Below are 13,735 nucleotides of genomic sequence, written 5' to 3'. Positions count from 1 at the left end.
TTACATCATACTTTTTTGTTCAAGATTTGGTTACATAAAACCTGTTTTCAACCCATATAATAGTTATAAAACTTGCAATATTCATTCATGTATTATTTGATAGTGTTTTAGTATGAGTGAAATCATGTCAGCTGAAGACCACTAATTGATACTGTTTGAATGGATCTTGTCACATTTTCCTGCATTGATATTATTTGAAATGTTCTTAGTACCCCATATATCTAGGACTACATTATCAATATATACTGTTGTAATTTATAGATGTTCTCTGTTGTCTCTTTATCATTATAGCCACAGGACGGAAACAACTCAATGGCTTGATCCAAGATTAGAGAGAGTACAAAAACAAGCCTTACTTGACTGTGCAGATGACGGTAAGTGACATCATACTGGCTTGGATTACCAATATCACATAAGTGGTGCTGTCATTGATCTGGACCAACTTTTTCTATAGATCTCTGCCAGACAACTTTTTTTCACACCCAAATTGAACATAAAAAAGTAACTTTTAAAATAGTCTGACTGTTGTCAAAGTGTTATTATATTATACCAGTATATTGATGGCGCAAATCGTGAGATCTGATTGGTCTAGACATCGAACTAGTGCATCTAAAATGAGCGATAATGCACAGTTGGCACACGTCCAAATTTTGATGTTCACTGTTCGTCTAGAACGTTGTAGTCCGTGCAGGGATGGGGGCGCAAATGAAACCAGAAAACATTGCGTCTTATCTTGTTTCCAATATTTTCAATATACTGGTATAATATAATAGCGATAAACCACCCCTGGGAATGGTATACCACTCGGTTTTGACACTGGTCAAAACCGAGTGGTATACCATTCCCAGGGGGTGGTTTATTGCTTAAATATACATGCAATCACATCACTTTTGCTGGTACATACATACACATTTCAGTCATTCATTCGTACATTGGTATAAAATCCATCTTTTAATTAAATTCTGACAACATGCAATCCTATGCTAATGAAATCTTACTGCCACTTTAGAATTTGCAATACCATTCTATTTCATCCATCCAAATTGGTGAAACATCTCGTGTTTAAAAGTTGCAGTATGTCTGGCTGGAACAGAATGTCAACTTTCACATGTCTTCACACCTGAAAATTAGCTTTAGGCTGTAATGTATGTATCAACAGTATCTGACTCAGACTATTGTGTATGCTGTAAGCTGAAATCCCATTGTTCCTGTCAAGGTTTCAGATTTCACACACTTCTAACTATATACATAACGTATATGGATTGATATCTTGTTATGACTGTTATTTCAGAGGACAAGTTATAATAACATGTTGAGGCACCCATATTGACTGTATATATTGTACCTAGTATCCACTATACAAAAGTACAAGGTACCCTAATCCAACATTGCTAGATTCATCATGCAGTATAGGTATATTGAAAATTAGAATATTATAGCGTTTTACCACTGACCTTACATACTATCACATCAATGTAAATATTTAGCTATTTTAGTGAAATACATAGCATATCAGGTGTTTTACTTGTTTTGTTATGAGACAGTCAAGGTTGTCTGGTATTTAGAATGCAAACAGGATACTGCAAGTCATACTTCTGGTCGGCATTTAGCAATAAATCTAATTTGTATATTATTTTACAGAGTTACCGTATGGATGGGAGAAAATAGAAGACCCCCAGTATGGTTCATACTACATCGAGTAAGTGCTCTTAAAATCTGTGTATTTTCCAGAAAAGAATAATAGAGATGTAGGTGATTTTGTTTAACAAAAGAACGTACTATTATGTTAATCAACCATTAATGTTGTCAAGAATTCATAGGGTAGACCCTACTACTGTTGAGAGTGTATAGAATGTACAGATGTCATTTCAGTTACTTAGTTAGTTAGTTAGTTACTAGTATACATGTATCCTTCATATTTCCTGTATTTTTTACTTGTATGCTGTAATAAAACGAGTATGTGTGTTGTCCTCAAAATGTTGGTGAGAATTGTATAGCTGCTGGTATGCACCATTTGGAAGCACAGTGGTATTTGACCAAGTTCATCTGCCATCTTGGAACAATCATTTCTTTTGTATAAACAGCCAATTTCATTTATAGCTACTACATTGGCATTACGTCTGTCATGTGTTTTCTGTGTACTGTTTATGTGCCAGGATGCTAATCAGATGCTATCTTTCAAAGCAGTTAGTTTAGGAATAAAGTTCCCTTTTCTTATGCATATGGGACATGATTTAACATGTTAGGGAAAGTTTAGGATGTGAAATACAAAGTGAAGAAGGTTGTGCCGTTCACAGCAAAATTTGATAATGTTTTGATTATACTGAAAACCATGAAGTGAGATAAACATATGGTCTCATATACAGCATTACAACATGCTAGAAGCATACATAATCTCCTAATTAGTCAATAGCCCCATCTATACGGCATTAAAAATCCTACCTGAAGTAGGATTCAGGATAGCTTGAAGCCTGTGTAGACGCAAACACGTCCTGAAACCGTTCTGAATTCGTCCTGAAACTGTCCTGACTTAGGACACCTTTGACAGGTTTCCTGAAACCCTCCCGACTTCATCCTATGTACTGTCAGGACAGAAGGCGCAACTACGCTGTAACCTTCCTATGTGTAGACACAACTATCCTACCTCAGGTAGGACTTGGGACTGCCTCAGGTAGGACGACCTATGTGTAGATGGTTCTACTTAACCACAAAGCTGCTGTAATACATATTTGACAGTATTGGAAGTTGTGTCACTGTGAAGCTTGTCATGTGTTGAATTGAATTGTGTACTATCTGAAAACTCATGACGTTCAGTAGCCAGAACTGATGTTTGCTTTGTAATACAACTGACAATATTGTTGGCTTGTAGCCATATTAATCGTAGGACTCAGTATGAAAACCCAGTAACTCAAGCCAAGAGGGAGGCTAGGGAAGCTGAAGGCTCCTTACCAGAGACAGACCACCACCAGGATGAGATGATACGAGATATAGAAGAAAAAATGAACATACCAAATACAGGTATCTTGTGTTTTCATTAATTCTGCTCACATTGTCATTGGACATGTAGATTGAACATGAGATGTGAAAACTCCCATTATTTAACATGGACCTTTGTGTGAAACTCACAACCCTGACTGATGGAGTGATAGTAAAGTTACTAACTTGGGTATAAACATAAAATAAATACATGCTAACTGAAACATTAACATTTAAGAGGAGAGTAACATAGAAATATCAGAAAACTACTGTACAGTGCATCATAACGTATCATTTCAGTTTGTACGTGTACCGATATGTTCTTCAAAACACCCCCGTGTATACCTTATAGTCAGGTCTGGGTTATTAACAACATTTCAACACTCTGTTTATACAGTAGTAAAGAATCCATGCTGTAGAGATATGTAAGAGTAGGATTATCAGCCAGTCATTAGGATAATCAAAGACTTCAATTCTCTGTACCTGCAATAGCATTTCACCTCATGTTAGATGGTCAATATAGAACAAGAAGGTTGACTTATTCTCACACGTGCCTGTAGTAATGCATGTGAAGGGTGTGGAGTGGAAGTTATGGTGTCGACCAAGGAATCGAATGTTCATTATTTTTATGATGCAACTAGGTAGTAATATTTTATTTCGGGTACCAAGAATTACACTTGTAACAATGACTTGTATTTGTGTTTACTTTTTTAGACTACAGAGAAAATGAAATGAAGGTTGAAAACCGACCACCAGAACCAGTGTTGCAATCACAAACCTTACCTCGGCCACCTAAAAAGCCAATGGTTACACTACCAAGAACCAATAGTGAGGGAAATATTGCCCCTAATTCTACAGTTTTCTTCACAGGTGAGTCATGGCTATTCAAGTCATTAATCATTCACAAAACTAGGCAGTCATTTGATATTTTTCAAGATATGTGGAAATGATCTACCATGCGGGTGTTAAATTGCTGCTGTATCCATGACAACCACCTAAACGTGTGGTAATGACATCATTAGGACAAACTCAACGCAAATGATAGTGATCAGAAGGAGACTGAATCAGAATATGCAAAGAGAAAATAACAAGTTTGTTGAATGTGCTGTTAAGTTTAAGCATGTGACTTGGAATACTCAATGTAGGTAGTTAAAGCCTAAAACTAACTGAATATGCTGTCTTCAAGTACAGGAATAACACTGTCACAGCAGACTGTCATGTAATTTTGGCAGTATGATGATATATGGCGTATAGACCAGTGTACACAGACCTTTGTATCTCAATATAGACAGATTTATGTATAATAGTCAGGCCTCGAAATTAAATTTTTTCTTTGATAGTCCTAGTGGGCTATCAACTTCAGAAAGTGGTAGCCCAAGGATGTTGACCAGTAGTCCCATATTCCTGAACTGAAAACAGAGTTCTTCTATTGGAAATATGTGTGCTATTGAAATACTGTATTGTCCGTAAATCTTCTATCCTTTAAAGTATTGCGGAATCAATAGTAGCCTGAGTGGGCTACCAGCTGCAAATTATGGTAGCTCCCACCACAAGAACTGGTAGTCTGGGGACTTGGGACTACTGTTAATTTTGAGCCCTGATAGTGGTACTCCTGAAGTGTGAAGTATTAGCATATTTCCTGTTTTACTTTTTTAACCATTGAGTAGTAATTTGTACATAATTAAATAGTCATTGACTGACTTATTTCCTGTGAATCCTGTCATAAAACTGTTAAAATGTAATTATTAGATGGCAACAATAGTATAGCATCTCCAAACCAATTTGATATAATGAAGTCACACAGAAACATGGTAACTTACATGCAGATACAATGGTAGTAGTTGTGTGATTGTAAGACGTTTGTTGTTGTATATTTCAGATAACACTTCCACCCAGAAGCCGTTCTTCACCAGAAACCCAGCTGAGTTGAAAGGAGAAGTGATTGAAGCTGCCTTGAAAAAGAGTATGCATGGTTTTGGTTTTACCATCGTTGGTGGGGATGAACCTCAAGAGTTTTTACAAATCAAAAGTGTTGTACCAAATGGTCCTGCATTCCAAGATGGTAGGCTAGAAACAGGTAAGATATTTCTCTTTTCTGTCTGTCTGTCTGTCTGTCTGTCTGTCTGTCTGTCTTTCTTTCTGTCTTTTTGTTGATTGTTGGTTACTTTATGCCATGAGTTTGGGATTTTGACTAAAAATCGTATGTAGTATGTATTACATGCCATAATTTATTTCTCTTGTTAAATGCAAATTAGTCACCAAAAATGTAACTCAGTGCAGCAAGGAAATTATGTCGTGAACTTATTTATTAACTGCCTTGGAATTTTTTTTTTTTTTTTTTTTACACAAATATCTGTTTTTTGTTTATTGTTTACTTATTTTATGCTTTTAGAAAAATATATTTTTCCTACAAGGTGCCATGTAATAAAGTAATGATTTGAAAAGCTGGTGTTGTGTTTTTTCCAGTTTTACTGACTGTTTATGAGGTAGTTCTACTGAGCGCCCTCAACCGGTGACACTTCCAAACTGTAACCCTTCCTCTTCCCACTCACCATGAGAGAAGAGACTCTTCTCCCAAACAAAAACAAATATTTGTAAAAAAAAATAAAAAAAAATAAAAAAATAAGTAAACATTAAACAATAAGCAAAAATTTGTGGACAAATATATGGCCAATTCCAAGTTTCTGTGATTAGATTGGAAATGCTGCCTATAATGTCCCTGCAATTTCCATCTGACAAAGAGAGCTGGTTAAGAGGGGAAATGTTGATGCCATTGGAGGAGTGTGCATTCATTATGTATTACATGTACCCAACTTTGACCATTTCTACTTGTATAGGTGATGTACTTGTCTTTGTGAATGACACATTGGTATTGGGGTATACACACCAAGATGTGGTCAAATTGTTCCAGTCTATTGGACCAGGACAAGAAGTCATCATACAAGTATGCAGAGGCTATCCATTGCCATTTGATCCTGAGGATGCCAACTACCCTCCACCTCCATCAGTTACTGCTCCCTTACTACAGCTTTCAAGGAGTACATCTGGTAGCCGACCAATGGAGACCAACAACATCAGAGGAATGCAACCTATATCTACTATACCACGTAACCACATTGAACAAGCCAAAAGTGAACCACTGCAATCCTTAAGAGATAACACATGGCAACACATTGACTCTCAACAACAACAACAGCAAAAGAAGGATTCTTCCAAAATTGAAACTTTGACTATGAACATTGTGAAAGGAGCTCTTGGTTTTGGCTTTACTATAGCTGATAGTCCATATGGTCAAAAGGTAAGTCTTCATATCTATCAATCTAGTTGTGTTTGTATGTTTGTAACTGCAACACTTTTTTGGTGGTTTGTTTTCAACTTGATATACAATGGTGACAACAAAACTCTTCCACATTGGCCGAAAATTCTTGAAGAAGATAATGATAATTCAATAATTTTTCTTGAGAAGGGCTCTCTCTGTATCCCATTATTATTTATCTTGAGCCAAGTGAAAAAGTTTTTGTGTACTAACTGCATATTTTTCACACATCAAGAATAAACTTGGTTTTATCAATTCACGAAATACATATTTATTAATAAAAGACTATGAATTAATATTTACACAGTGATTACAAAAAGTCTCATAATAAATTGATGGCCAAAAGATTATTACTTCAAGCATATACCACAATACATGATAAATATATACTTAATTATCATATTTTAATTTATTGGATGGCACACACATGTCTCTATATTGGTGTGTCACAGTGTGTGGTTAGGAAATGTTGGTACTTGTCAACCTCTAGTCATTCCATTACTTGGCAATCATCTTTCTCACAGGTAAAGCAGATATTAGATGAACCTAGGTGCAAGAATCTGTCGGAAGGGGATGTTTTAGCTGAAATCAATGCACACAATTTGAGAAATCTGCACCATAATGAGGTGGTTAACATACTCAAGAAATGTCCTAAAGGTGTGTCAGCCACAATCACAGTTCAAAGAGGAGGTAAGAAATTTGGTGCTATTGTTATGTACATGTAGTTCAGTCAAACTAACCATTAGCTATCCTAGCCCCATTACTCTTTCACTCAGAAAATACAGTGGATCAGCCACGTCATATATCACAGCATGTTACACCAAAAAACCTATTTGCTTTTACATTTTCAAAAAAAAACTAGAGGCCAGATTTTACACATTTAAATGCCCAGTTTGATGATAGTGGCAAAACTGTAGTCATTAAGTTGAGTTGTCTCATTTCATTAGATAGACAATGATGTCATTCAGCCATCAAGTTCCAAAAAATTGCTCCCAAGAGTCCTGTCAAACGAACATCATTTTATCTCATGTTAAAAAACTTCATGTTAGGTCTAGCACAACAAATCTTGTTGGTTGAATAAAGAGTGTTTCTAAAGCCATCATTCTTTTTTTTTTGTACATAGGTATGTTGGATTCACCTCCAACCTTGAGAAGGAATTTTCCAGCAGAGGTGAGTTATCTGGTGTGATATTTATACATGTACAGATTAGTGTTAGTATAAGTGACTATAATACAATTTATGAAAGACCTAATAATTTCTCAGTATTGTAAAAAAATAAGACACATACACCAGACTCTGATCATACATTAAGTAACAAGTCTGGGGATATTCTATGGATAGGAAATAATACCTGTGTAAGTGAAAAGAGGAAAATTAGATTTTTATCGGTGAGACAGGGGCTTACCATTTTACTGTTATTTGTATGCTGTCATTAATACCTAACAGTTTCCGTCAAGATCAATAAGTGTCCAATAGGTACATATTGAAAATGTCAAATGTTATATCACCATCGTGACTGCAGTGTTTTCGACAGGAGGTCTATTCAGAAGTTTGTTTTGTTTCTCAGAGAACGTGTAACTCATCATGTTTTGATGTCATGTTATTGTTCCATCAGTCTCTCTTCCCCAAGGAAGCTGTTGGTAGTCACAGTGTAGAGATACCAAGGAACCTAAACACTACTCCTATGTTTTATCAAGCATCTGCTGTACGAACACCATCAATGAGTTCTAATACAAGTAAACTGACATCACCCTCTGTACCCGATAAACATGAATGTAAGTATAGACACCATCAATGAGTTCTAATACAAGTAAACTGTCATCTCCCCCCCTCTCTCTCTCTCTCTCTGTCTGTCTGTCTGTCTGTCTGTCTGTCTGTCTGTCTGTCTCTCTCTCTCTCTCTCTCTCTCTCTCTCTCTCTCTCGATTGATTGATTGATTAGTCCCCGCGGACGAAGTCCGGAACGGGGACTTATGGATTGGGTTCCGTCTGTCCGTCTGTCCGTCCGTGCGTCCGTCCGTCCGTCCGTCCGTCCGTCCGCAGCCGTTTCTTGGAGATGCCTGTACCGATTTTTTTCAAACTTGGTACAGGGGCAACATGCTATGGCATACATATGCACGTCAATTTGTTTTATGATACGATCCAATATGGCCACCTAGCAGCCATTTTGTTTGCGAATTTTCCCTGTCTAAAGCCATAACTCAGACATGCTCACACAGATCTCATTCAAAGTTGGTATTAGGACAGTGTTCTATGACATACATGTGCATATCCATTTTCATTGTGATACGATCCAATATGGCTGCCTGGCAGCCATTTTGTTTGCAAATTTTCCATGTCCAAAGCCATAACTCAGACATGCTTGAACAGATCTCATTCAAAGTTGGTATTAGGACAGTGTTCTATGATATACATGTGCATATCCATTTTCATTGTGATACGATCCAATATGGCTGCCTGGCAGCCATTTTGTTTGCAAATTTTCCATGTCCAAAGCCATAACTCAGACATACTTGAACAGATCTCATTCGAAGTTGGTATTAGGACAGTGTTCTATGACATACATGTGCATATCCATTTTCGTCATGACACGATCCAATATGGCTGCCTGGCAGCCATTTTGTTTGTGAATTTTCCATGTCCAAAGCCATAACTCAGACATGCTTGAACAGATCTCATTCAGAGTTGGTATTAGGACAGTGTTCTATGACATACATTTGCATATCCATTTTCATATTGATATGATCCCCGATACCCGACCAATCCTTTATTGTTGTAGGCATGTTCCATGTCCGACAAGCAGACACAACATATCTAAGTCTGTTTGATTTAGGTTCACAAGTGTTGTTGCGTGATCAGAGTAGTGCTAATTCCTTAAAACCCAATCATAGCGGGGACTATGTCATTCTCAATGGCTTGTTGATTGATTGATTGATTGATTGATGGGAAACATGAAAGTGAATATTGTCATCTGACTTACATTATTTTTCCCAGTCATCAACTATCCACCAGACCTGTTTCACATCAAGTTACTACAAAATGTATTTTATAACTCTACTGTGTTTGTTAAAAACAGTTTCTGATATTTGTATAATAATCAGGTTTTTTTTTTTGGTTTTTTTTGTTACTGTCCCTAGTTGAGACAGGTCAGCAAGCTTACAGATCTCCAAGTCCAGAATTAGATCAGTTTAGACGTGGCACAACTCCATCTTCAATTTCAAACAACAATGCCAAAGATAAACCATATCGAAGTCCATCACCTTTGAAAATTATCACTCCTCCTACCAGTAAGTAAACTATTGTAATGATAACACCCTGTACTTGTGGTTGTCATGGTATTATGTGTAGTGTTATTAGCTTGGAATCAAACTATACTCAGTGAAATTAAATGGGATGGGAAGTAGGGGTCTTGTGAAGCTTGCATAGATCACAATACAACATTCACTCAGTTAGGAACCCTGAGAAAAACCTAGGGAATTAAGGTAGATTTCATCCAACAAAAACAGTGGTATTGCAATGATGCTTTATGGTGATAGATGAAATACTCTGTTTATGGAATGTGCAAGTTGAAACTGACTTTGTTTCATGTATCTTTCTATAGATGTCCAACAGACCACCATCTCAGCCAATGTTCAGAATAAAACTAACCATTCATTCTCTGTGCGTTGTGTATTATATTATAGATATACAAGAGAACAGACCACCCTCTAGATCACACCAACCAATGTTGTGACTGAAACTAACCATTCATTCTCTGTGTGTTGTGTATTCTATTATAGATATACAAGAGAACAGACCGCCCTCTAGATCACACCAGCCAATGTTGTGAATAAAACTAACCATTCATTCTCTATGTGTTGTGTATTCTATTATAGATATACAAGAGAACAGACCGCCCTCTAGATCACACCAACCAATTTTGAAGACTAGTACTCAAGATAACTTCATGGAAACCACTATATTTTTAAAACGACAAGAGAGTGGCTTTGGCTTTAGAATTGTAGGTGGCCATGAAGAAGGCTCCCAGGTGGGTTGTTATTATTGCAGCAATAATGGCTAAGTATTGGTAGTGTTCCCTGTAAGGGTTGTAAAGCTGACAGTGGTGGACAGTCGTAAAGCATTTACTATATAATTGCATAACACTAAAAGCTTTCAGTATACATCATTCATAAATGTCAATATGATAAGAACTTTTCTATCAAATAAAGCATTAGAATGTACAGTCACTCCATTAATCATGCACTGCACAAAGTGAGTAGATTTGAGGAAGACTCACAATAATGAACCTTTTCAGTCAAATAAAACATGTAATTCTCTTCATTTATCCCAAAAGATCTGGAATTTAAAAAGCGTAAATATTAGTATTTTTGGCAAATGACCATCCTTCCTTGTTTACATAGTCACTTGCTGAATATTTACAATTACAGGTCTCTGTTGGTGCCATCATTAATAACGGAGCAGCTGATCTTGATGGTAGATTACTCTCTGGAGATGAAATTTTATACTGTGATGGTCATTCAGTGATTGGCTCATCGCATCACAAAGTAGTGTCTATGATGGGCACAGCAGCATTAGCTGGTAGGGTATCCCTAGGTATTAGAAGAAGGATACGTAACAGACAAAATGGTAAGTTGTCACTCTACAACTAGGTTGTGTGCTTACCCACTATGTACTCACTATGAATACTGAAGTCTAATGTCAGGGTTCACGTGGTCATGGAAAACCCTGAAATTTGAAAGGGCTCCTGGAAAATGCCACCGACCCCTGCCTTGAAAACCCTCAAAGTTCAATCGACTGAACTGTCTACATTTGCTGTGCTCAAGCAATTGTAAACTGGCATGAATTTATGGCAGGCCATGTGTTGCAATATTCAATAAAGTATGTCAATGTGTAAAGTTTGTGGCTAATGACTTTTTTCATTTGGCTAATTGAAAAATTATAGTTCATTCTTGTTCATGCCAGAGACTTAGATGTCATTCAGTCAAATACATTTCGCTGGTTAACACCCCTGGAACATGCACAAAGTTGATTGGCATACCCCTGGATATGTTGTCTTATAAGTCAGCCTCATTAGCATACATTGTTTACATAAGTCAGGACAATACATCTAGCTTGGCACTCTTGAAACTTTGCTCAAATCTTTTCCAAGCAATCATAATCAATGTGCAAGTTGGAATATATAAATATGCGATATGCTTTGTTTTTGTTTTTAGATAATGACAACAGAGGAACTCTGGGGAGAAGTTATAGTGTGTCCAAATATCCTTATGATGTGACAGTCAATAGACGAGAAGATGAGGGTTTTGGATTTGTCATCATTTCAGCCACAAATAAATCTGGATCAACTATTGGTAAGTTGAAGTTTACAACCATAAATACCCCTGAGTACCAGTGTTCCCTCTAAGTTTTTTGAGACTGAGCAACTTAAGGAGAAGGGATAAAAATGGAAAGGGTGACATGGCAGCCACGCTTGAGGGGCCGCAGGGGATGGGATACCCCTTTCCGGCCAAAGGCCAGAAGCAAAATGATATGTTTATTTGCAATATGAAGCTAACACTTTTTACCTGCTCTTGGATGCTGAATAGAGAGAAATAAAAGTCTATGACAACATTTCATTTAATCATTAATTATACTTTACTTGTATACATTTTCTGTTTCATTCTTGATTCTTGGATATAAGGTTGTTGCGCATGCACCGGTGCAAGTAATCTCTGGTATATATGTAATAATGGGCTTTGAGAACTGTATTCTTCTTACTCAGTGAACAGAGAACGTTATCACTGTTAGCTATCAATCATGATAGCTAATGATGATCACCTCACTGTATTCTAATACATAGCTTCATAACTCACAGTAAACCTTTATATCATTTTGCATTTATGCAGGCCGTCTGATAGAAAACAGTCCAGCAGAACGTAGTGGAAAACTGCATATAGGTGATAATTTAGTGGCTGTTAATGGGATTAACATTGTCAGCATGCACCATAGTGAAGTAGTGAATATTATCAAAGATTCTGGCTATTCAGTCACATTAACCATAGCAGCACCAGGTGAGTCAATCAGTTTATGCAAATTACTTGGTAATATTTATATGAGATCATTTAACGTGCACTTGGATAATCCACTATATATGTCAATAATTATCTGTCTATTTTGGTGTATACAAGGTGTAACATTAACTCCTAAATTAAGATGTGTGACACACACAATTTTCTTACACATTCTTGTGTACAATTGTTATTTGATATTTTATTATTTTGTTAATTTTCAGATGATGCATCTTCTAGCAGTTCGTCACCCAGAGTAAGTACAAAGCCTAAAGAATTTGAGGCATTACTTAATTACTTGAAATTTGACAAGTGTATCTTTCACACTTCAGACCACAGAGTATCGAGTTTTGAATTGTGTACCTTGCATGTATTGTGCAGCAGAGTCATTTTATACCTGATTCAATATTAAGTAATGTCCATACAGTATATCGTCATTCGGTTCTCATGATCACCTGACAGTTCAATTCCGTCGTGTGTCTCCAACCACCTGTCATTAGATCGTCAGTCAGCCTGAAGAAGTATACAGGAAGGATAGGACGTGAAACTGTTATCAGTAGGATAGATTGTAATTATTTCATTATTAACTTTATGCATGGATGATTTAGCACATTCATAGACATCCATGCAAAATGTTAGATATGGGCACAATGTAATTAGTTGGTATTATGTAAATTTGTTTTACAGAGTTCAGAGCACATGTTGAATGCCATGGCTTTGCCAGCCCAGATCAATGATACAGATCCCAATGCAAGGAAAGGCTACCTTCAACAACAACAACAACAACAACAACAACAACAACAACAACAACAACAACAACAACAACTCAAGTCACCTGATGCCAGGTATTTGAATTTTACTTCCTGTCAATAACCCAACTTAGCAACTGCCTACAGGGTAGTGAGTTAATTATGGAGTGAGTAGACATAGTCTTTAAAGACCCACTTCAGGTTTAGGATTAAAATCTATGTGAAAAACAGTTGTCTGACAAAGCTATAGAAAACTTTAGTCCAGAACAAAAGAATAATCTGATGTAATCCTTATGGTTGTACTGATAAGATAACACTAATGTGATGGCCCAGGATTGAAACATAGCCTGTTAAGTTGTAGAGTAAATGAGAATCATTGGGATATTATGCTAAAAACAGAGCACTGTGTAATGTCAATTATTTTGCCTGTATTTAATAAAATTATTATTATTATTATTATTGACTATATTTGACTGTTGAGCCATGGCCTCTTCTTACACAATGTCCAGGAAGGAAAAGTATACAATGGTTACATCACATATATTATATGGCTACTGAAATATATTAAGCGTTAGATAAATGACTTTATGGTCATTGTAAGCCACATAAAAGTAAATATGTGGTTCAGTGTTCACCTCTACAAAATAG

General features: G+C 36.5%; 1 protein-coding gene across 1 annotated transcript in view; it reads left to right on the top strand.

The window, feature by feature from the left end:
• LOC144442180 (membrane-associated guanylate kinase, WW and PDZ domain-containing protein 2-like) overlaps positions 1 to 13,735 on the top strand; it is a 30,943-nt gene that overhangs the window by 8,893 nt on the left and 8,315 nt on the right. Inside the window, exons 5-20 of the mRNA XM_078131454.1 lie at positions 292 to 374; positions 1,642 to 1,699; positions 2,870 to 3,018; positions 3,691 to 3,846; positions 4,856 to 5,053; positions 5,814 to 6,274; positions 6,817 to 6,982; positions 7,416 to 7,462; positions 7,908 to 8,067; positions 9,429 to 9,578; positions 10,167 to 10,318; positions 10,719 to 10,917; positions 11,505 to 11,642; positions 12,177 to 12,341; positions 12,563 to 12,594; positions 13,026 to 13,183. Coding sequence (XP_077987580.1) covers positions 292 to 374; positions 1,642 to 1,699; positions 2,870 to 3,018; positions 3,691 to 3,846; positions 4,856 to 5,053; positions 5,814 to 6,274; positions 6,817 to 6,982; positions 7,416 to 7,462; positions 7,908 to 8,067; positions 9,429 to 9,578; positions 10,167 to 10,318; positions 10,719 to 10,917; positions 11,505 to 11,642; positions 12,177 to 12,341; positions 12,563 to 12,594; positions 13,026 to 13,183 — 2,472 coding nt within the window. The remainder of the gene's footprint in view (positions 1 to 291; positions 375 to 1,641; positions 1,700 to 2,869; positions 3,019 to 3,690; positions 3,847 to 4,855; positions 5,054 to 5,813; positions 6,275 to 6,816; positions 6,983 to 7,415; positions 7,463 to 7,907; positions 8,068 to 9,428; positions 9,579 to 10,166; positions 10,319 to 10,718; positions 10,918 to 11,504; positions 11,643 to 12,176; positions 12,342 to 12,562; positions 12,595 to 13,025; positions 13,184 to 13,735) is intronic.

This window comes from Glandiceps talaboti, chromosome 1, assembly GCF_964340395.1.
Source record: "Glandiceps talaboti chromosome 1, keGlaTala1.1, whole genome shotgun sequence".
NCBI classification, from domain to species: Eukaryota; Metazoa; Hemichordata; class Enteropneusta; family Spengelidae; genus Glandiceps; species Glandiceps talaboti.
The sequence above is the reverse complement of the archived record's forward strand: the minus strand, read 5'-3'. Positions and strand labels throughout refer to the sequence as shown.